We start from the raw sequence: 25,183 nt of genomic DNA, 5'->3' as shown, positions 1-25,183 counted from the left end.
ATGACACTGGATTTGAATATTTGAAAGGAAAGGGAAACCTGTCCTAGAAAATACTGTTCTGTAAATGGATGGTGTGTTGGCTTTGTTTTTTCACCATTCTGTTGTATAGACATTGTGCATCCACCTTCAAACCTTTTTTGTGTGTACTAGTTGGAGGGCTTAATTTCTTTTACGTAGGTAATGAGAGTAAAATCAGGAGCAGATCCCTTCTTAGAAGTTTGTCAAAGCCTGCTAATAAGAGAGGATCAGCTATATGTATGATGAATGAGGACTGAAATAGTCTCTTCTTAGGACCTACATCCTCCCCTGTTCTTAGGATCTACAGCCAGGAACTGAACTGCCTTGCAGGCTATCTTACTGCTTCTAGCCAAAGCTTTTTAGTTGTCTTACTGTTTTAAAATTTCCTGCTATGTTACTGAATCATGAATTTCAAATATGCAAAATGTATTTTAAAATTATTTAATGCCAAAATTCATAAAATAGCAAACGCTCCCACAAGTTCGAAAGAAGTCACTTGAATGTGACTGCTGTGTCACATATGACTGTCTCACATATGACTGTATGTCACTGCTTCAATGCAGAAGTTGAAACTCAAGATTCCTGAACTCAGGAAACACATCCTTGAACCCTGACTTTCTGATGTGCTTGCCCTGCCTGGAGAGCCCTGTAACCTTGAGGCTCTCTGTCTTCAGATGTGCCAGACCAGCAGAGGCTGCAGTTTGAGTCTGTTGCAGCTCTCAGCTCTGGAGCCTGAATTCTTGTCTCAGTTGTGCAGATTCTTGGCTGCTGAGTTTTAAGTGCCAGGTCTGCCTGCTGGGAGTGATGATTCGCTGTCGCAGGGCTCTGTGTTGGCACTGCTGAGGCTGGCATGTTTTTGCCTGATAGGTGTTACCTTGATCTTTCAAACAAATGAAAGATTTTAAAGTGCTAGGTTGTACAATTGTAATGTAAGTGAAATATACACTGCAGAGTATGGATAGGGAAAGTATAAAACCTTTAAGATCCTCGTTCGAAGCTTTCCCAGTTGTTTCAGGGGGCTCAGGTTGGGTTTTACATGATAGGGCTATTGCAGTCAGAACTCTACCAAGATAAAAAAGCTCAGCATCAGCAGAGGTTTTTGTGTCACGTGTCATTTTTTAAGCAATCTTTCACTCCTGTGTTTATTAAAGTTTGTATCAGAAAGAAGCATAGGCTCAGCATTGCCAAATGTCTGTCCTGCTAAAGGGCTGTTTCCTGACAACAGCGTGCTTGGCAAAAAGCTGATCCCTTTCCCATTAGTGGGAGTTATTTCTGTTCTACTTGAATGTGTTTTTGGTCTTGCCTGTCATGCATAATGCGTTACAGTTAAGTGTAACATCTCGCATTGTCAGTGCTCATTTTGAACAAAGCTCTTGGTCTTGCAGAAAAAATAGTAACTAAAACAGCTTAAAAATATTGGACGCTACTCAGCAAAATCAAAATTCTTAGCAAATGCACTGCATTGGGATTAATGGGATGTGGAAGAGCGTAGGAAGCTGTAATGGGACATGTATTTAACCAGTTTTGGTCACTCTGGAGCCATTTGTTTTTTCTGGCTTTGTGGAATCAAATGGCTGTTTGCAATGAAAAATTTATTATGATAGTTGGGATAATATGAGAGACAAAAGAGGTACTTGCAAGAGGTAGGTTGAAACTGTACCTGTATAAACACTACCCTCTCAGTTAGGAAAGGCAATAAAAACTATAGAGGAGGGAGGGTGGAATTTTACTGATTTTATTCAAAATAGCTGCTACAATTATTGTATCAGCATTTAAAGTCACATGAGAACAACCTGAAGCTCTTTTAAAGCCTTTTCTATTAAAGTATCAGCTCTATAAGCATGACCCATTCCTTTTCCCAGGCACATAGGTCCCTCTGTTGCCAGATAAATCTGTGTTGTTATAAAAGGGAACTGTTAGTCAGTAGGACAAGGAATTTCCACCGTGAACTGGAGTTCTGGTCACTGTATTTTTAGATGCTTTTCTGTATAGTTGTTTAAAATGAATTTTTGAAGTAAAATATTTTTTGCTTTACTCTCTCCCTCCCCCATTCTTCCTTAGGTCATATTCTAGCACGTCAATAGAAGATGCCATGAAAAAGGGAGAAGAGCCCCCTACTCCACCTCCAAGGCCACAGAAATCACATTCCAGAGCCTCCTCTTTGGATCTAAACAAAATATTTCAACAAAACACACAAGGTAAAGTTTGCATTCTTTCCTTCTTTTGAGACCACTTAGGTTAGCTGCATATTTAACAATTTGATCCATTTGCATGAATGCTTGGTGGTCATGTGCATAAGCTATGTGTGCCTTTGCTATAGACAGCAATACACTACAGAGCAGAAGTAGTTACACTTCCTGGCATTACTTCTCCACTGAGGGGGAAAATCATTTGCTATAATTAAGGTGATTATAACGTGTTTTGGCACATTAATGGGAAGCTTCACATATGGTAGTCTGTCATCACTGACTGTTTATAACTAGTCTGGCTGTTTAGACACTTCTAATCAGTAACTAGAATATATTTGATTTTTATTACTACTAATTTTTTGTAGCTCAGAAGCAGAAAGAAAACCCTTAGTATTTAAACTGGGAGAAAACAAAATTTCTCATGTGCAAACGTTTTTGATGTAGAAGTCTTCCATATGGATGGGGCCAATCAGAAACCATTCTTTGAGTAAAAAAGAAAGGGTAATTTCTTTTGACATGGGTGCGTGTTTAGGGGAGAGAAAGAAAGTGTAGAATAGTAACTGGAGTGAACTAAAAGAAAAATCCTTTGCAGCCCATTGCTGTTTGAGCAATCCTTTTTGCCTTGCACAGTGAGTGGTGGAAAGAGGAGCTGTTAGTTCAGAGTAGCAGTCGCCCAGCATCACTGTGCTTTAGAGGTGTCCTTGAACCAGACTGGAGCTTTGTGTGGTGCACACCAATCATCTGGTTCAAGGACTAGGTTAAACATGGTCATGTTTATGCTTCAGAAGAAAGCCAAGGCTTGGCTGTGTCAAGGAATGTTTTAACTGGTCTCTCTTTTGTGGTTGTTGGAGTAGAAACAAGTTTCACTTCTTGCTATATGGGGCTTTTTTTTTTTGTGCAAACAGCAGACAGAATTCAAGAGTCTCGCTATGTGTGCTGAACCCTGAAACTCACTAAGAATAAATTTATTTTTTTTTCCCCCTGCCTTACACAGAGGAGCAATTCGTGGACTTTTTCTGTGGTTCCTGTTCAGGGATCCAATTTTGATTTAATTATATATTGAAATAAAACCCCAAGCAGAGCCAAGTACACATTTTCTAAGGCAGCATATCCTCTCAGAGTCCAGATAAAAAAAGTATAACTGGAAGGAAATAAACTTGGATTTAAGTTTCTCTTGGAATGCAAATGAAAGGAGAATGTAAATTCTCAAGAAGTCATTCTGTGAATGAAGAGTAACATCTTGCTTTTGATATGGATTCCTTTGAAAGTCACCATTACTTCTGAAGTAACATAATTATTTCTTCTGAGCAACTTGACCAACTGACAGTGAGTGCAGGAAAGGATTACTCATCCTATCAATACTTTTTACAGGATTTCTTCACAGGAAATGGGGTAATTACGTAACAGTAGGCAGTTGATTACTTGCAAACAGAGAAAGTGCTCTGGTCGCCCTATAAAACTTAATTGTATTTGGTTCAAATTTATGACTGTTTATAGCTGGAATAAAAATTTGCTCTAGGATGACAAAACCTGAAGTATGGGGTGACACCAAATTTCAGAAATGTGGAAAATCTCCCAGAGGTCCAGCTTCCTCCTATACCTGTCAAGGTGTTGGCCTGGCATTTTTTATGCTTTTGAATGTGTCCTGATCAGTACTGAATATTTGGGGTGGTCATCTTCCTCTAATGGAACTATTACATTTTGTGCCAAAAATGTTGGGAAGCAATAAGGTGGCATTTGTAGCCTTGAAAAATTAAAGAAAGGACTTATTTAATAACTTTTAGCCCACCCCAAAGAAGGGGTTTTATTTTCAAATAAATTTATTTCAAATATCAAATTTATAAATTTATAATAATATTTATTAATTTATTAATAAATTTATTTTCAAATAAATCAGCATCATCAGAAGAAGGGGATTCAGTCAGTCCATGCCAGTATGCCCAAGTACCATGGTGCATTTACCTTACTCTGCTATGAAATAAAATGTCTGCATTGGTAGTCATATTTTCAGTTCTTTATTCTATTAGGAAACATATGCCTACTTTTCCCTGTCATTAAGCCCCAAATAATTGTTATTCTGCAACAGCCTATTGATAATGTGCTTTTACACATCTTTCTTTTTTTTCTACCTCTGTTTTGATCACCTCACCTTTTTCCATCTTTTTCCCTGCTGATGTTGGTTTTCAGTAGAAATTCCAGTCTCATAATTTTTGGAAGGCTTTTTCATCTGGAGATTATCCTTCTTTAGGGAGTGGTCATTATTTCGTAGCCAAACTCTTTATTTGGTGTACTTTGTAAAAAGACAGTTTGCAGGAAGACAGAGGGATTGAGCACTGTCTCCTTAAACCAAAGAACCTCTCAAAAAAGAGAGTGCTTGTTTGTGTGAAATAAATTACATGCAGTTGTATAATAACAAGCTGTATTCTTATTTCTGATGACAGTATAAAAAATGAAGGTAGAATAGTTTCTGTTTGCCATCAGATAATACAGTTACAGATTTGAAATGTAGATGACATGGTGGTCTTGTACTGTGTAGGTTTTTGGCTATTGGGATAATGGTCTGGCATGAATATTGAGTCTGATGTGTTTCTACACAACTACCCCAGTCAGTTGATTACTTTCTGTCCTAATTTACTCTCGACTGAATTTTTACTTGATGTTTTCTCCCTGCCTTCATTATTTCTCAGTTTTTTAAAAATAGTTTCATTGTCACAGTTGAACCACAAAAATTAGTTGGAATGACCATCCCTTCTAGCACCACTTTGTTGCCTAGTGTCAGTACAGAAAAACAGGCTGTAAAATCAACCATTTTAGTGTCTTTCAGAGCGTATCCAACATGATTAGAATAATCCCATTTTGATACATCAGTTTTTAATCATAGAATTTTCAGGGTTGGAAGGGACCTTTAAGATATCTGGTTCCAACCCCACTGCAGTGGGCAGAGACACCTCCCACTAGACCAGGTTGCTCAGAGCCCTGTCCATTTTGTCTTACTAATTCTTGTTCACAAATAATCCTTGTTTTGTGAGTTTGCTCCCACACCTGAAAAGGAGTGCTCAGTAGTATTGAGTTTTATTTTCAGTTGCTTTTTGGTCACATTGATCTATAGGTATCTCTTTAATTGTAAAGCCACCAGTGGCTTGGAGCATATTTTTTTTTTGTTTTTAAAGGACAGAAAAAGAAAAATCTCTTCTGGTGAATTCAGTCAGAGTCTGTGACAGATCCTTGTTGCGAGTGCTGGATTTTTGGGGAGTCTTTTACTTGTTTTTCATTACTGCTGCTATGTCATGTTTGCCACCATCTACCTGGAAGTATAGGTGGCATCTCTTCCACCATGCCTCTCTCCTGGGGAAGTATACACAGAGAACATTTATCTGATGGCTGGGATGCCCAGCAATGTAATAATAGCCAGAGAAACTGCGCTTTAAAATAGTTGAACTGAGACATAACTGCACTTGAGAAGATGCCTTCATTCATACTCAATAGCTGTGTTGTTGTTCTGGGACACTTTAGTTAGTGTCTACTTAGAAAAATAAAAAAAATAGAAACTTGCTGAAGAACCCCATGTTCTGAAACACCCATGTGTGAATTTCTGTTAAGAGATAGACATATCTTCTAATTTTTTTTATCACTGTATAATATTTTTGTTAGCATCTGAGAAGAATTAAGCACTGCTAGATTCTCAATATATTTATTTTGTTGAATATATAATCTCTGGCATGTGGCCTATGTACATCTTAAAATATTTGGCTGAGTTTTTCTGCATTCCTGGAAAGACTAAGAGCAGGTTTTAAGTAGAAGCAAAAATGTAATTTTAAATACATACAAGACCCAGCATACATCTTCATTTCTTCTCTAGCCCACTGTCTAGTCAGATACAAAACAAGAGCTCGTAGAGTAAGAACTGGGAGCCTGTAGCCTGCAAAACTTTCCTGCACTGTTTGCAAAGGTGGTTTTGAAGAATTAGTTGCTCTCTGGAGCTCCTTGTGCTCTTCTGTCTGTCCTGCAATCTGGGCTAGGGAGCAGGTATTGAGGTGGCCAAAACTGCTGCAGCTCAGAGCCCGGTGGTCCTTCATCAAGGCCCCCAGCCATCTTTTACCCTTGATAGCATCTGTAAGCTAGGGTCTGGGGGTAACTGTGGGGCTGGGACAAGTCCCAGCTTAAGCCCTAAAAATACATCCATTGACTTCTGGCCTTTTGGTTACATTTCCTGCCTGTGATACCTATTAAATATTTTACTTCTGGACAGTTGTAGACAGTGACAGCAGTCTGGGTCTTGCTGGATCGATACAGATGGCTCTGAAATACATTTTTTTTTCCATCTAGTTTCATTTCTGAATTGCATAACTTCTTTTTAGTTAACAGTTTTGTAAAACAAAGGATACTTATTCGGAGAAGAGAATTCTGCTTTGATGAAACAACGTATTTGTCACCAACAGTGTAGTTCCATGTTGATATAAAAGGAAGATCGAATATCTCTGTAATTCATCAAAATAGCTATATAAGTATTTACAAATGAATTTTTCACTGAAGGGTCATTTGCTTTTGAAACTCACCTCCTGCTGTGGCTGTCCCTGCAGTGAGGAACGTGTGGAATGCAGGCACCATTACTTACATGGGCTTGTAAGCAAGTACTCATGTAACCTGCATTCACTCCTTTGGGGTGCTGGCTACTATTTTTGGGTTTTTTCCTTTTAGAATGTGAGGTATTAAGTACCACGCTTGATTAGCATTTTATTGTAAGCACAGTGTTTTCTGTTATGGGTGATGTATTCCTAACTACAATCAGATCTGTAACCTCTCCTTACCCCTGCTGGGCCGGTGATCACTGCCAAAACAAGAAAACAAAAATGTCCCCTCTGCTTTCTGTGTGGTGTTCATAGAAAAAGAACAAGGGAACAAACAGGTTTATTCGTGTGCATCAGCATTCCTCTGATATAAATGTGTCTCTACATCACTTCTGTGCCCCTTTGTATACATATTTTCTACACTGTTTAAAGTGATACTTCTTGTTGCAAAAGTAAGTACAAGCTTCTCCTTGCACCCTTTCATTTTGGTTAGTGTTAGAGGAAGACTGGTGTTCAGTACCCTTTTTTTCAAACCTTTGAAGTGGTAAACTTTTTGCTTCTACTCTAGTTCATCGAACCTTCATTACTTCGTTCAAATAGCACAACCTTTCCTTCAATGTGCAGGCTTGCTGGGTTTCATTTACTAAGTGTAGATATTTCTGAATAGTAGGTATGTGTTGAGATATCTTAGTTTTTTTCAGGTTTGCCCTACTACAGCCAAATTTTATTTAATAAAACAGTTCTGTAATTGTGTAGGAAAGAGGACCTTGAGAGTTGAAATTATTCTTTCTCCATTGTCATACATATTTTGATATAAATAGGTCCAAATACTTACCCTTATGCCGTTTTCAGATACATCAGGTTTTTAGCTTAGTGACCCAAATGCACGTGACTTTTACTGAAGACAAACTTTAAAGGGGTTATGCAGGGGATTGTGTTGCTTTTGTCACCATAAATACAGATTTCTCAACTAAGTTTTTGGTTCAAAGCTCAAGTGACAAGGCAGGCCTAGAGTACTAGTGTCCTCTTTTTATGCTGGATTTAGATCCTGATGAAGTTAATCGAGTAACTAATTTTCAGGACTCCTTCTTCTCCTTCCTGTCGTATTGGTCTTGATTAAGTAAAATCTTGGGTAAGATTCTTGGGTAATAGGACTGCATTTTACTCATTCTGTAGTACTACTCTGTTTTATATGCTACTGTGTTGTGTTTGTTAATCAGACCAAAACACTAAATTAGAAAAAAGACAATTCTGAATGACCTTCATTTTAGAATGGCAAATACCATCAGCAAAATATGCCATTTTGCTGATCATCATTTGCACAGTATACAAGAGCTCTAATGTTGCTGGCTATATTGAGTTGATTGCAGTCAAATTAATAACTTTGGTTGTAAGGGCTGTAACAAAAATTGCAATTTAAATTAAAAATGTATTTTATGCATATACCATAGATGACACATTATTAAGCTGCTGTTACTAGTCTTCTCTGGCACTATTATTACTGTAGTGAAAATACTATAAAATGCTTTCTAAGCATAAATGTTGCACAAATATTTCTTTTTTGAAGCAGAATTTTTTTTTTTTTATTCAGCTTCTGATCTGTTACTGGAGCTACTGTTTTGTTTTTTTTTCCTGGTCGTCTTCAATTTATATGAAGTGAGATTATTCTGAATAAAATATGAATGTGTTCACTCTGATTTGAATGGAAGAGTTTTACGCATCTCAGCCTTTTAGAATTTTTTATGAAGGATTTATGTGTTTTCAGCCATGTAACTTCTTGGCCATACTGGACAAGGATATAATTAAGGTTGAACAGACTGGAGAAAATAGGACATAAAAGGATAAATGGTTATCAAATGATAGGCAACTGATGGGGTAACTTATTTCTGTGTTTTTAAATTTCTGTGTCTGTCTATAAGGACTGAGTCCAGAGAGTACTTGCGTGCAAACTGGGGTAAACCTTACCAGTCCTTCAAGTGTAACTCTTTCTTGCCAATTTGTATAAATGAAACTTCTTTTAAGTTATTTTTTCCTGTTTATTTTTTTTAATCCTAGTTTTTCTGGGATCAAGAAATGGTTTGCAGTCTGTTTTCATTCTGTTGCAGTTTGTTAATAATGAAATCTTAATCTAAAACCTCTTTTCTACTGAATATTGCTAAAGCTGAAATGTTCTCAGCAAGGCCTGCCAGCCCCACTGACCTATTTTCATGATCCCATATGGGTTACTCTGTTCCATGGAAAAATATTGGCCCATCATAGAACAGATTGGCACAGATGTAAAGGAGGCCCCAGCATTCCCAGTGGGATCTCCAGAGGTGAGAGAAGCTCTGGCAACATGGGTCCGTGGGAGGTGGGTGAAGGGACTGTGCCTCCCTGTGGGTGGAAAATGAAGCAAAAGCTGAAGTGAGAGGGATCTATAATTCTGAATAGTTTCATTTCAGGGGGAAGGCAGAAGGGAGAAACAGTCCCTAAATATAAACACAGAGAAAAGAAAGGGGTAGAGAAAACAGTAACTAGGAAATTAAGTGGTTTAGGGAAAATGAGGGAAAGGAAGTTAAAAATACAGATTTTGTGGATATATAGGACTCAAAACAGAAAATAGTTTTTCACAAAAAAAGGTAATTGCTTCACAGCTTTGCAAAAAAACATGCTGAATTTCATGGGTAGGGTGTTTAGAAAAAAACATCATAAAAAGCACTTTTTTGAGCTTCTTCCTTGTTTGATTTGGAAGTGGCCCAAATCAAATATTAAGCACACCAGTGTCCTTAAACAAAGTCACACCTAATGCAGAAGCATTAATTAAAGCTTTACTCTGTCTCTTCCTAATCGCTTCAAATGTACCTGGATAATTTTCCGTGTAGTTGAGGTTATGACTGATATTCTCTGTATGTTAAACACACAAAGCACACCTGTAACAAGAGTGTGTTGGTAACATCAGGTGCCTGTGACACAGGAGGCTTTGCTGTTAAGCAGGTTCACAAAGCTGTGGGAAGAGAGTGCTGGCAATGCTTTCTAGAGGCCTTTTACAAATTTGATAACAAAATTAACATCAGAAGCCTAAAATCTTTTCTGACGTTGCTATTACCTTCTGATGAGACATTAGTAAGGATTATTGAAATAGATCCCTGAATAAATATTTCACAACTACCTTACTAGAATCCTTCATTAAATTCACATTCCTGGCTCCAGCTATATATTTTTTTGTTGTTGTTGTTGTTGTTGCAAGTTTCTGCAGACATACTAGTGAGAGTTAATAAATCAAATCTTTTGAAAAACAGTTGTTTCACAATCACCTAACACTGCTCTCAGGAATGTAAATAAACGAAGGAGTGCAGACAGTGTTATTATGGGCTATCCAAGTACCAGTTTCCATGAACAAGAAGGGAGGTTTTGTAAGATGGAGGTAAACAGAAAGCAGCTTTGGCACAAAACTATCCTGCAGTCCGCCCTTGGCAACAAAAGAGGAAAAGAATCTCAGAAAACTCTCAAAGTATCATTAAAGCAGAAGGGTGAAAATGCCAGTTTCCCACTACTTAAGGAACTGAAGCCTTAGGTAGTTTGGGGAACTGAAGAATAATTCATTCTTTTGGCTTATATCTGTTGCAGATCCTTTGTTTCCTTATAAAATGAGTTGGTTGATCTTTTTGTTAAACCTGGTCTGGAAGCTAAAAGCTCTGCAGCTGTGTAGACTGCTGTAAATCTGCCATGCAAGCAGCCTCTCCCTTCATCCAACAGTGCTGAAGCATCCACTTGAAAAATACGAAACACATCAGCCAGACTCTACCGAGGAAACCTCATCAGAGTTTTCCCCAGTTTTAAGTCCTGGGATGGTCCCTAACCAGTTGCAGAAGGGGAGCTGGTGGTGGGGAAGCAGAATAGAACCAAGAACCTGGGTTTAGGCCATCTGGATCCTGGTCAGCCTGGATTTAGGTTGCATTTGGTTAGGGCTGCAGCCTTTGTGTGAGCTGAGAAACAGCTCTGGCCTCCTTGGGAATGGTGACCAGAATAAGAGGAGCAACCAAACTCTGGGTGTCCTTTTGGTCATGGGATGAAAGGTGTGTAGGTTTTTGATGTGAGATAAGGTGAGCCTACTTTGGCAGGCAGTATCTTGTTTCGTTTTTGCAAGAAAGGTACAAAATGGCCCTTGACCTAGGAAAACCACCCTCTTTCAGGATGCTTGCTTATGAAAGTGTTCAGATGATGATGACCAGCAGCTCTCACTTGTCTGAGATGATTCTCAGGTTTCTAAGTGATGGACATATAAAACTAAGAATGAAGACAGCTATGAAGAACAGAAATAAAGTACTTGGCATGGAAATGTTTCAGGAAATGTAGTTTTATGTGCTGCTGTTCAATTATTAATTAAAAGATAACGTATGTCCAGCAGTGCAGTGTATTGTGGCAGTTCTTTTCAGTACTCAGAAACAAGAGGACAAATGACTGTCACTGGGTGAGAGAGCTGCAGTGCATTGCTCTTTCACATTGCTTTAAGGATCTCAAGGACCTAAATCTGTTCCACTCTTGAGTTTGGCATCCTCTTCTGCTGGTCTGCCTGGTGAGTTAAAGACCTACTTCCCGTAGGTTTGACTGGACTATGATTTTTTTTTAGTTTTTCCTTGGCCTCTTCTTCCTAGATCAAATAAGGCAGGTAAAAGTGCTACTTGGTTGGTCACCCTTATTGATATTTTTCTCTGTTATGAGTAATATATGGCATTTGGTGTTGTCTGCTAGGGAAGCAAGAAGAAAAGCAGTATGTCCAGATAGGACGGCATGACCTGTTCTCAGTGTAGCATTACAGCCTGGTATTTGTTTTAAAATATTAATCTAGCTTCAGATTGGAAAACCTGTTTTTTTATCTAGTGTGGTGCCCTGTTAGTGATATAAGACCTTTGTAATTGCCAAAATAGGGAAGAAAAATGGTCCTGGAAACTTTCCATGTAGATAATCCGCCTTAAAGTGTAAACACACTAAGTAAAGACCTGTGATTTTTGAATTGAAAGCCTTACCACTATCTTTGTGAGAATAACTAGTGCATGAAAATGCTGTAGTTTACAGGATTACATGTGATATGGATGCTGGATATGCTTAAGTCCACTTTATTTTAGTACCCTAATGGCCTTTCCACAGTGCTTTCTCTGAGATTTGCTGTACATTGCTCACCCTGGTGTGAATGACACCAAGCTGCTCAGTAACAGGTGATGTGTGTGATGCTCATCCTGCTCCTTCCAGCTCCCTCTGCTTTTGCTCAGGGTGTGAAGGCTTCTTTTCCAAGAGCTATGGCATGCAGCTTATCCCAGCTCCGGGGTGTGCACCTGGAAGGATGACATTTGTCTGTTTGCTGCTGGGTCCCAAGGTACTTGCTTTCATTTTGGAAAAAGATGTCATCCTGTGTTTGGGTTTGCTTTCAGAGCTAATGTAGTAATGCTGTCTCTTAACATCAAAAACCAGACTATCCAGGAAGGCAGGCAGGCAGGTATGCATTCTGAAATAATCTAATAGTGCAATTCACCTGCTGATACACATAAAAATCTATGAATATATCCTAATATTGCCCTCTTTTAGGGTAGTGACACTACAGAAGACTGAAGCATAAAGCATCTATCATTAAATTTTTTTTTCAGTGCCCTGCGGGGGAAAGAAAGTGAGGGTTGTTTTGGGTTTTTTTGTAAGTTATAATGAGTCCTCAAAATTCAACTAACTTTTGGCTAGCAATTGTGCTCACATAAGCATAATTTCCTTCTAACAGGCCGAAGATGTTCTGCAACAGCAGGAATTTTATGAATATTTCATGAGTAGCTTAAGTTAGAATTTTAAGGATTAAAAAGAGGAAACTGGGTCAAATGCACATGGTGTAAGCATCTAACTTCTTTAATGCAAAATTCATACATGTTATATTTTGAAATCTGAAAGAGTGGGCTTTAGGTTATTTTGTTTGGTTGGTTTGGTTTTGTTTGGGTGTTTTGGGTTTGTTGTTTTTTGTTTGTTTTTTTGTAATATGACCATCTTGCAGAAAATTTACCTTTCCCTTTGGAATTTTAAGGGCCAAATCTCAGGAGACTTAAAGGGTTTCACAGTGTGTGCAGCCACTTCAGGAGATGCTTTTCCAGCATCTTTCTACATAAAGTCTTTTCTTCTTTCATCTTCCATCTTCTCTCAGCATCTTTCTACATAAAGACTACACTGCTCCTATTCTAGATATATCACAGTGTTGGAAGAACCAGTGAGCAAGGACATAAAGTGTTGTATCCTTCAGAGTGGAAGATGAGGCCAGTTCTCAGTGGATGCAGCTCTTGCATTAAAGCTTTTGAGGGCCTCTGGAAGCATAAGACAGCACACAGAAAAATGATGAACCCCTTGAAGGGAATCTGCACATTTTGAAGGGCTGGGGGAGCTCCCATGCTTGTGCCCTCCATGTGTTTGGGCTGCCAGGGGCTCCTTAGGAAGCTCTCCCGTGACATTAGAGCTGTTTGGAGAGCAAAGTGACACCCTCGTAGTGATAGTCACTGGTGGTGGTGGGAAAGTGATGGGCATGCAGGTGTTTTTCTTGGAGTGCCACAGCACAGCTCCAACAAGGTTTCCTGAAGATCAAGGTACCATATTGAGCATGTGTCCACTTGTCCACTAAGACCTACAGAGCACTGGTGTTTGAGTCAGACGGTGTTGGCAATTATTGTTATTAGCTCTACTTGCCAAAACCATTGCCATTGCTCAGATAAATGTGTAATAACCTGAAGTTCAGACTAAAGGAAAGAAGTGTTTCTTGCTGGACTATTCCTTCCTTAGAGACTAGTGGCACAGAAGAGATGGAGAATATAGTGGCAACATTGTTCTCTTATTATGGTGGCCCTCTAAACCAAACTAATTAAACACAGGAGAAAAAGAGTTCTAATGAAGATAATTTTTCAAATGTCTCCCTTACTTTCAAGTGTCTCCCTTAGTTACCCTAAATTGGATTTTAGTTCTTTTGCCTCTTTCCTTGGCACTATGTGATATTAGGCTACATTTTGACTAAAGAGAGGGTGATACAAAAGGTGTAAAAAGCCCCAGTGTTTTTTAAGTCTCTTTGTTGCTGTACATAGTCATTATGATTATTCTTAATGTTGTCATCCACACATTTACTCTTATGTCACTGTTGTCCTTAATGGTCCATATCTTTTGTCTTCATATTCTCAACCCTGTAGACTTTTTAAGACCTGGTGCATAAAAACATGTTAATGGCTAAGCTGTTAACAATGGTCTTTGTGGCTTTCAAAAATATGCATGGGAAATAAAAAGTGTATAAATGTAATTGCTTGCTTAGCACTGTTGTGGTAAAAGGCATTTCTAAGTTTAATATTGGTTTGGGGTTTTTTTACTGCACAAATTACTAGTGCAAGATGGGCTATCTGATATCTGTGCAAGTGCTGAGCATTCAGTGGGAAAGGAGCTTGGGGAGGGTAAACCACCCAAGGACTCCCTCTCGTCTTGGCTGGTGTCTCTGCTAGTCTAGCCCGCCTCTCTGCAGATGTCTGCAGTTTTGTCCCATGCTGGGTTTTAGATATTTTGTAGAAACTGAGAAATAGAGTGGCTGGACCTATATGATTGCTACCCTCCCTTTGTGCTGACTCAAACTAAAAGCTGACATTGAGTTGTGTTGAAGGGGCTTAAACTCACCATTAGGGCTTTCCTCCTCCCTCCAAAATACCTCCAGTGAGTGATAACACACAAATACAAAGCCAAAGAAAGGGATTTCTTTTTGGTTCATTTAGGCTTTTGTCCTATTAATTCCATGGCAGATGTTTTCTTTTTAAAGCTTCACTCCATCAAGTAGTGTGTTTATCTGGACTGAATGCTAATGTCTACGTTGAATGGTAAAGCATCACTTTTTAAAATGGCAATAATATTAATGACAAAGAGGAAAGTCCCAAGGACAAGCAGACCCTGTTTCTGGGATTCTGTAACTAGAATTGGATTGCCTTAGCTGCATCTTTTGTGGCTGACTGGCTTCCATCTCTTGCTTTTTATCATAACATTGTGGGTTCTTACAGCAATTAAATCACTACTCGGTCACTCCTCATGGAGTTGTTTCAAACAGGTTTGCTTAATAAAGATCAAGTTTGGTTCCTGTTATTAAAATGTTGAATACGAGCTCTTCATTATAAATTATCACGGAAATTAATTTTGGTTTTATTTGGAATTAAATTAATGTGGTTTTTTCTCTTTTTTTTTTTTTTTTTTTTTTTTTTTTTTTTTTTTGTGTGTGGTTTTTTTGTGTTTTTGTTTGTTTTTGTTTGTTTTTGTTTGTTTGTTTGTTTTTTGTTTTATTTTTTTAATTTCTTCTCTCACTGTTCAGCTGTGAGGTCTGGCTGGCTGCCTCCACCACCGCCCGCACTGCCTCCTCGACCTTCAGTATCTCAGGTATGGACAAACGTTTAGCACTTTGCTGTGTATTATTTACTTATTTATGCTACTGTTGTAGTGGTTAGCACAAGTTGGCTTGCACGGGGCAATTATTTTTGCTTCCAAATCAGTGCAAATCTGCAGTTCCATACATGTCCTCCTTCCTTGGTCTGTCTAGCCAGTGTGTTGCAATGTCAAAATTACAGACTAATTAAATCTCTTTGTAGTGCAGCTGACATGCACCCACTAGAAAATACTGGAAATTAAAGGCTAGTAAGTCTGGTTGACTAATAAGGGTTTCATGCCTGAAAGGTATGGACTTGATAACTAGCTATTTGCTTCTCAAGCTTCAAATGCTCACAGGGCATCTGTTAAGGGAGCTGTGGCATGTAAAAGTGTATTTCACCCATGGGTTAAAAAAAAACAACACTAAATGGGATGTCAGTTATGTTATCAAGTTTCAGCCCATTAGTGCTGTACTTTTGTTTTGCTTTTTGGATGAGTTTTTGTTTGTTTGCATCACACAGCCACAGGACTATGCAAATTTACTAACTCATGTGTCTTCTGCATCCAAATACCTCGTATTTTAGTACATGATGGAGGATCAGCATCCTGTTCTTTTTATGTTGTTGGTTCTGTTGAGTCTTTGGTGGCAGCATGCTTCAGGTATTGCTCCTTCAGGTGAAGTGTGTAATAGAAAACAAGCCCATAAGGGAGCTAACAACCCACTGCATATAAAAACTTGGTAAGACACCTTCCTTGGGCCATAAACAGTCCTCACTTGACTTTTGGATCTACTCTTGATAGTAGATGTTGACTGGGTACTGTTGAGCACCTCCTGCTGCACACTGCTTATGAAAAGGAGTGTTACAAAGCTTGTTGCCACCCCCAGCTTCACCAGTAGCTCATTGTTCTCTTCTCCTCAACCATTTTTAAGCACCTGAGTGCAGTTTTCACCTTGAGGTCTGTAACATGTTCTGGTTGGAGCTGTCATACTTCCCCCAGTCACTAGGGCATTAGCCATGCCTCTAAGACCATAATGCTCCTTAGTGCACCCATCACTTTCCTGCTTGGTCTACTGCTTCTCGGAGAGCAGTGTTTCCCTCTGGCTTCCTCTGATCCCATGGAATGGCTCTGCCTTGAGCCTGCAGCATCTGTGCTGGCCCTCCTGCTACTGCTTGGACTTGCCACAGCAACTGGCTTCATGCACAAAAAGCCCTTCTGCTGCCATTGGAAAAAGCAGTAAATATAAGAAAACCAACCCCATTTTTTTCAAGCAAGGTTGTTCTAATTGTTCATTTTCTTCTCCTGCGATAGATTTGCATTTCCATAGCAGGGCAGTGAGGAGATATGTTTGTTTGTGAATGTCCAGCAACGTTCTTACCACATCGTAAATACTAAGCCAGCTGCTCATCCTATTCTTGGCCATGGAAAATCTAGGATCTTTCTAAAATGCTAAACAGAAGCAGATTCTCCTGTGAAATTCTAGATCCAGTCATCTCCAATACAAAAGTCTGTTTTCTGAAAGAAAAAAACAAAGCAGTGGCAAGTGGCCTCTGTGTCTGTTAAAACATGAATATATAGCTGATCCTTTCCTTACATGCATCACTTCTATTTACTCTAATTTCTGAGTATTTTAAAAGGTATTTTATCAAATATTCTTGTTCTGGTATCTGTTAAAAATATACATAAAACCACTTCCTGAAAACACAATAAACTTCACGCTTGTCACCTGCTGTTTATTTTTATCTCCAAGCATGCCTGTCTGTGATAAAGGTAACAGACAGTAGGGAAGTCTGTGTGATGGGGTTATAATTCAGCTGAGCTGACCTTTACGAAGAGCATGTAAGCAACAGTAAGCATATGGATTACATTAGTCCAGTGGGGCCCTTGATTTAAAGAGCATGAAGAAGTTGGAGGAAGGGATCTGCTTTCAAAACTGAGGCAGGATCAAGAACTGAAGAAAAGCCACGATGCTGAAATGACACATTCAACTTTCTCCCCTTTCAAGATTTACCAAACTCTTCTTAAATTTCTATTTTAATTTATTTTTCAACAATGTTATTGAAAACCCTTTTATTATTGCCGGAACATTCTGCTATATGCCTGCAGTTAAGCACTGTGAATGACAAATGTAGCTTGGAAAAGAAGTGAACCTCGCATATTTCAGGTGGCTGTGCACCATATAAGTATGCTCATGGTGTGATTATTTTGGCTCAGCTTTGGAAATGAGTTGATGGAGGAGGAGAGGGAAATAATTTCTCTGAGGACTGCAATTTTCTATGGATGGCTGGAGAAGCAGCCTGGACCAGTTGGCTCTTCAGAGTGAGAGTAAAGGTCTTGTGAGATGTAAAGGCCAAAGTGCACAGAAGAGAGGTGCCAAGGGGTAAGTGTTATATTTCAGTGGAGTAGAAAGTCCTCCTGTGAGTTTTGTCAATAGCAGTATAGACATGGCCTCTTGACTTTGGTCCTGGGTTGCTGTTGTTTTTAGTAGAATTTGTTTCAACCTTAAGGAAAACATTATTGTAGACACCTTTACAAGTGTCCTACATCTCTTCCTGCCTCCACGATGGGTTTTAGGGTTGGTGGATGAACTCAGCATTTCTTTCTTTATTGATGGCCTGTAAAAGGTTATGGTAGCTCCATCTTGGGATTTTTCTCCATTACCAAAGTCAGCTTCCTGTTGACATCATAGAATCATGGAATGCCATGTTGGAAGGCACCTCAAGGATAATCTGCTCCACCCTTTCTAGGTAGGAACATGGTTCAGATGACAGGGTTTAGCACCTGGTCAGGCTGAGTCTTAAAAATGTCCAGTGAATACACCACTTCCCTGGGGAGATTATTCCAGTCTCTGATTATTTTCAAAGTAAAAAATTTTCTTCCAATGTCCAGCCAGGATCTCCTCAGGAGTAGCTTGCACCTGTTACCTCTTGTCTTTTCCATATGACTCCTTGTAAAAAGCGAGTATCAGTCCACAAACAGAACCCAAGTTTTCTTCAGAGCTTTCATGAGACATTTATCTGATGCAGTGGTACTTTCATCTGAGGTCCCTGTGGTGACTGTCAATAAATCTAATAAATAAAGATGGACAAAATAAAATTTACAGAATGTGAATGCACCATTATCTCCAATTTAGGATATTTTAACCCAAATGCCAACTTGTATCTCTCTGGGCTGAGAGCCATTTTGAATTGATGTTTCCAGTAAAATATTGTGAAATGCAGTATGAAATGCTTTATTAGAATTCTCACCTCATGTTCCTATTGAAAAAAGAAAGTAGTTCAAGTTTTGCCTAAATTCTATAAAGGGCACTTGGAAAGATTATGTATAGAAACGGGCATATGCCTAGAATTTTGTTTTGTATAATATGTGATTTTGAACTGTTTTACTTTTTTGTTTATGACTGTTTATTACTTCACTGACACCTTCTGTAATGCCTAGTAGCACTTCTCATACTTAGGAAGTGTGAAACAGCTACTTGGATTTCAGGATAATTTTATTTGTATCAGTTTCTGTATTTCTTTGGACCATAAATACTTAATATGCTGCAGTCTATTGTATAGACTTAGGACATTGTCAGTGCCTTACCTCTCTTGTTCACATCTCAAGATGTGCTATAGTTATGGCTTTTCCACTCTTTAAAAAAAAAATTTTTTTTTTTAGTTTTTAGGGTTTTTGTGTCATTCCTATTGTTATCCCTCCACCTTGAGTGATGATGCATAGAACAGATAACCTGTAGGTTGACATACCAGTTGTGTTTTCTTCTGGGCTTGCAGAGGACTCGATTCAGTAGCTCAGGTAGTTTTTCCAGATCTAATGTTCCTAAGTTGATGGTAAATTTAAGTCATCAAGGAGAAGTGGCATAAAGGTGGCCCCAAAACTTTTATGCAGATCCAGAACTGTACACAGAAAATTTGGAGGTGTCAAGAATCACGTTAGGAACACAATAGCAAATGTAGCTTATTTGTACTGACAGAGATTTCAGATAGAGAATATCTTTGGGTGGTCATGCATATCTTGTATAAGCCTCTGTTGTTTTTCTTAATGGAAAACAAAATAATATTTTATTACTGATGTCATTTAAGTCTAAAGAAGTAATTTACCACAGCTGCACTACTACACAGATTCAGTAGCACATTTATACTAATAGGAATTACTGATGAATACTGAAGAGCAAATATAACTTCAGGATTTTATCCAACATCAGCTTGCTATCTGTAACATTGCCCAATTAGATCAACATTCCTTTGTTTAAATTGCTCTATTTCAGTACCTTTCTGTCCAGTAATAGAGGCATATCTTCAATCCTGCCTATTCTGTATTGTGGGGATTTGAAAGCAGTGGGACTGGAAGAAAGCATTGTACATCTTGGCTGAAAAAAACGATATTCGTAGTCTTTTCCCAGAGTCTAAATTTTAAACCTGTTGGTTTTGTAAATTCACACTGCTTTGTGCAGGATTTGTATTTCTGGAGATGCTGGGACCTGATTTTCCCACTTATTCCAGGCTGGCAGTTATGGCAGGTGCTGAAAAAATTATGGACTAAGGCAAAGTGCTTGAGTGAAGTGGAGCAGGTAGGCAGCTGTTATTGTTATCGAATTGATGTGTCCTGAATATGCTGCATTCCTAAAGGTTAAGATCCCACTGTTGTAAGAGTTAGTTGTGTGAGCTATGAGTGTTAGGCTATCAGTTTAGTGTCCATTGTTACCTTAGATGTTGTTGATTTGGTGAAATCCTGGAAACAAAATGTGAGTGAGGATGCATGGGTCACCATACCCAGTCACAGACACCTTTTGTTGTTGGAATGAGAAGTTACTGCTCTTTTTAACATATCAAATGTTCTGCACTCCAAATGTTACTTGATACTTCACAATCCCTTGAAGCTTTTTGGCCATTCATCATCCAGAATTGTAAGTGAAAACTGGGACCCAATTCAACAACTTGTCTCTGCTAACGTGCCTCCCTGTTCTGCTGAATCCCCAGAGGGCCAGGAGCTGGGGGTGTGCTCAGGCTGGGGCTGTAAGAGTCAATTATCTGTGCCCATCCTCATCTGCAGCCAGGAGGGTGGGGATGGACTCCCCTCCATGCTGCTGAGAGCTGTCAGCCTCCAGAGCAGGATGGCCACCCACAGGTTCTCTGCTGAGATCTTGTCTGAGCATCCCCCACAGACAGCAGCTTTGGGTCAAGCAGAGATGCATGGAGGATTAGGTAGGGTTCGTTTTATCTCTGTTACAGAGCTGTTCTGAAAAAACGTTCATCCAGATGAGGTGCAGCCTTTCTCTGTAAAATTATGTGAGGAATTTCAAATGCTGGCAGAACACCTGGATTTATTTTTTGTTACAGAAATAATTTTTTTTTTAAATCTGATTTTGCCAACATAATATTTATATACATGATAGTATTCTACCAGACCACCATTTTCTATTTATCCAAATAAATACTTCTTTACCTTGCATTTACAACTACAGTACAGAAAGAGGGTGGGCTTTTTTGATCATCCCCACAGTTTTGGCTGCACAGTAACATATGTTGTATAATCAGTGTGATAGGTACTGAAGAAGCCTATAACTGTAATAAAACTGGAAGTCTTCCGTAACATGAAAGATTTTGCCATCTGCCACCTTAATATAAATACAAGTGGATTATCTTGCTCTCCTGAAAATTATACATTAAATATAAAACAGCCAGACAAAATAAATTATGGCTTAAGAAGTGGTGGAAAGTAGCGTAGTTAAATTTGAATATGGGAAGTAGTTGATGGATGCCATAAAATAATTTCTAAAGAGATTTCTGGGGGTGTGGAAGGAAGGGCAAATATCTTAATTAAAATGTGTTGTAATAATGTTTGAATTTGGCTTCAAGCTTAGTATAATAGCAAAAAAAAAAAAAAAAAAAAGATAATCCAATGCCTGTATCTCTAGTGGAATGCACACACCCCTTTCTTTGAAAGTGGAGTATTAAAACAGATTGTTAATGCTTCCATCTGGGTCCTATTCTTTCCTTTCGAATGGGCTGAACATTGCAGCAATTTGTTTGTATTTACAGCCTTTTTTCCTCAGTCTTATCACCAGCTCTCAGATAGCTTGGGGAAAGAAAAAGCTTATCAAAACTTAAGGGCTGCACAGAGCTGAGAAAGCACCCAGCACACTTAAGAGCCTGGCAGCTTGTTGCATTTGCATCCCTATGAGTTTTCTTTCTGTCTTACCATTTTCAGTTTCTGTAGCAAGCAATAAAAAAAAATGATGGTTCATTTTGGAATACACAATACTCGCAGAAGCTGGAATTGAGACATCTCAACTTTGTAGAAATTGGCATTAAGAGTAAAAATATGAATGTTTAGAAAGGAGCAAAATACCTCTTAAATGAAGTTACATAGAGATGATTGAAGATTGCGGTGGGCCCATACTGAGCACTGAGCATATTTAGTATCCTACTTCTTCTTACAGATAAGCTGTTCACAATTCTTTTTTGCAAACCTAAGCAGTGGCACTTTATAGGTAATGATTATGGGCTCTCTCAGTGTATTCACAGAGATAATTTCATGTCTGTGAGTAGTGCTATTGACTACAATGGGTCTATTTCCATGTGTAAAGTTAGCCCAGAGCGTAAGTGTGGGAGAGATTGAATTGTGGGAAAGATTTAATATATACTTCACCTCTTGCAAAAAGGCTCTCAGGTAATAGAAATATGAAAGTTCCATATACACCTTCTGTTCTGGAAGATCAATTATGGATTGTCTTGAAAAGTGGGTGTGAAATCTCCATATAATCCAGCATTGCAAAGCAAAAAAACTGGATATGTAAGCGAAGAACCGGTTGTTACGGAAATGTGTTCTCTTATAGTGTTGAAAATCTTTCATCTGAGGCTTTCCAAGCACTTAGTGCTTAAGTGAGCATAACCTATTCTTTTAGAAAGGGACTGTTAAGTATCATCACATGGAGTAGGGAGGAGATCATGAATGGCTGATCAAGGATCATGCGATGAAATACGGAGCATTTGCGATTCCTAATGCTCTCCTTAATGATGAGGAACTATCTGTTCTAATGCTCAATGTTGGCCACAGGTTGGCCTCTGGCTGTGGGCGTTGTACAGAAACTTTGTTGGCCAGTTTTAGCTGCTACCTGGAAGAATGAGGAGGATATGGCTATTCCTAGGTGATAAGAGATTGCTTTGGGTAAAAAGGAGATACTACCTATAAACAACTGGACTTTGGTCTTGACAAAGAGAAGTTCTTCATGAGATCTGGAATAGGACAATATCTTGCACTTTTCTGTGGTCACTTATTCTTCTTCCCAAAACCAAGATACTCTTGAGCCTCGCCTGCAAATTCTCTTTTACACTGCTGGTAGTACATATGAGCAGGATTTTCATTACCCAGCTACTGTAACCCTGGGTGTGGACCCAGCCATACCAGCACAGCAGCACTTCCTGTGCCAGGAGCTTACTCAGTTCTGTGGGTGTGAATAAGATGCACTTTTAGGTGTTTTTTTCACTAATGTAACTGTGAATTTTCCTTTGCATAAATTCTCAGTTTTATAAATCAGTGATGAAGTATGTATACCCCAATATTAAAATAGTGAGGAATTTCTAAAATGTGGGAAAACTTCAGACATTTATGTCTGTGATAGAGTGAGCCTGTTTAATTCTGTTTCTGAATGAGAAATGAGTTGCCCAGAGACTATACTAAGCATGGTATAAAAACAGTGAAGAATTAAAGGGAACCAACCTCAGGTACTCCTGATGGATCACTTTTTTCCTCATAGTCTAGTAAGCTCCATGGGAGCTTGGACTAGAGGGAGTATCCTGGAGCCATTCTCACTATGCCCATGACCTGAAGGCTACACAGACTGATTTCCATTCTCTGTCCAAATCAGTGAAGGGGAGGAAATTTGAAGAATCCCTCTGCCAAAAGAAAAAGAGGGAGTTATTTTTTCGTATAAAATCTGTATAGGGTCATTGTGGGGAGGTGCCAGCTTTTTAAAACGTGTGTAAATCCTCTCAGGCCTTGCCTAGAGGATTTTGTTGGGTCAGCTGTATCAGCAAGCCTTCTCTGCATTGATGCACACTGCAGATAACAAAAGATTTTTAGCCTGTACATGCTATCAGTCCCTGAACAAAATCCCTTGCAACAGCATCCTGGGTTTTTTTTTACGCTTCGGCACTTGTGTCAGAGGCACATGGCTCTGAGGAATGGAGATCTTTCATAGTGGAGAACATCTGCTCTGCTGGCAGATCATTAATGCACAGACCTGGCTTCTGCAAGGAAGGGAAAAGAGATACTCCAGAGAGCCCAGGCTGTCTGCCCACCCTCTGGGGTAGGCTCTGACTGTAGGCTTTGAACAGTGCTGACAGCTGACTTCTGGTACTCTCTTCTAAGCAAAGGGCTCTGAAAGTGCCTGGAGTTGTCCAGCCTGGAGAAGAGAAAGAACTGGGGAGAACTTAGAGCAGCCTTCCAGTACCTGAAGGGGCCTACAGGAAAGCTATGGAGGGACTTTTTGCAAGGACATTTAGTGATAAGACAGGAGAGAACAGTTTCAAACTGGAAGAGGGTAGATTAGGTATGAGAAATAAATTATTTCCAGCAAGGGTGGTGAGAAACTGGCACCGGTTATCCAGGGAGGCTGTGGATGCTTCCTTCCTGGAGGAGTTCAAGGCCAGGTTGGATGGGGCTTGGAACAACCTTGTCTAGTAGGAGGTGTTGTGTGTCCACACAACTCCCCCTGACCTCCGTGGCAAAGGGGTTGTAACTAGATGGTTTAAGGTGTCTTCCAACCCAAACCATTCTGTGTTTCTATGAAATTACCTGTCCCACATGCCACTAGGTGGCACTTTAGGGACATAACAGTCCCTTGGCTTTTGTAGTTTATTCATGAGACATGAGCTGCACCACCAGAACTAATTCTTTTTTTTTTTTTTTTTTTTTTTTTTTTTTTTTTTTTTTTTTTTTTTCTTTTTTTTCTTTTTTCTTTTCTTTGTCAAATGGAACCGTTTATTTATTTTTCCCACCTGCCTGCTGCATGCTGAGCATTGCCACCCTCACCCTGGCACCAGGGAGGAGTAGCCAGCCCAGTGGCCCAACTTCAGATAGTGGTTGCCACAGTTGTTCAGCTGACAGCCACATCACAGCACTCTGCTAGTAAAAAATGTGTCCTGTGTCAGTAGGAACTGTGATATCAAACCATTGAAAATGTTGAAATCTTAGACCTTTTTATGTCAGCATTCTGATTTTTATTTGCTTCTACCAGAACAAGTTTACCTTTTTTTCCCTTTTCAGTTCCTTTCAGTTCAAAGCAATATTTTCCTCCAATTAGACCACTAAAAAGGGGTCCTCTGTTGTACTGTGATTTCAGTTTTCCTGCTCATCTAAAATTAACATTGTCAAGTACTGGCCTATTTAATTGCCTTTACACTGTTTAAACACTTTGGTTCTTGAAAAGCTGCATTCTATCTCTGCATAACATATAGTTGGTCTCCTTTTCTTCTTCTTCATTCTGTGGGACAAGTTCCTGTATTCTTGCTTTTGATACAAGGTTTGATCTAGCATCCAACAACAGTGTGAACGCCAGAGACTTCCTGCCTGGCCAGGTTAGGGGGTAATCTAGTGCTCTCTGTTCAGGAAAGGTCATAAAGAGCTGGCTCTCCTATATCTCCATCATTTCTCTGTGTTGTGCAGCAAAGCTATAGTTGATAGTATAAATATTACATGGCACTCTGAAAGACTGTTTGCTCTTGCTGTCCCTAAATGAATGGTTTGTCAAAGTGATGCAGTTTGGGCTGAAATTTATCATGTGGTTCTGTTAAATATTTGAGCTTTGCTGTCCCCAAATCATTCCTGAAAGCCTCATGGACATTGCCCAGCTACTGCTACCAGTGCTTAAAGCTTTCATTTCTTTCAAATACATAAAAAAGTGGTTGTAGAAGTCAGGGAGGTTATGGGCTATTCAGAGTGCTGATATTTGTCTGTTGCATTAAATGGACTTTCAAAGGTCTTTGATTTTTGGAGACAGAAAAAAAAGATTGCTTTTTC

The 25,183-nt window shown here is 39.1% G+C and overlaps 1 protein-coding gene across 4 annotated transcripts in view; it reads left to right on the top strand.

Annotated features, from left to right (window-relative positions):
* REPS2 (RALBP1 associated Eps domain containing 2) overlaps positions 1–25,183 on the top strand; it is a 99,034-nt gene that overhangs the window by 61,395 nt on the left and 12,456 nt on the right. For all 4 annotated transcript variants that reach the window (XM_030462076.1, XM_030462059.1, XM_030462067.1 and 1 more), the window contains 2 exons: positions 2,080–2,216; positions 15,108–15,172. In XM_030462076.1, coding sequence (XP_030317936.1) covers positions 2,080–2,216; positions 15,108–15,172 — 202 coding nt within the window. The remainder of the gene's footprint in view (positions 1–2,079; positions 2,217–15,107; positions 15,173–25,183) is intronic.

The sequence above is a fragment of the Calypte anna genome, chromosome 1 (assembly GCF_003957555.1).
Source record: "Calypte anna isolate BGI_N300 chromosome 1, bCalAnn1_v1.p, whole genome shotgun sequence".
NCBI classification, from domain to species: domain Eukaryota; kingdom Metazoa; phylum Chordata; class Aves; order Apodiformes; family Trochilidae; genus Calypte; species Calypte anna.
Note: the sequence above shows the minus strand (reverse complement) of the source record. Positions and strands in the feature narration are given on the sequence as shown.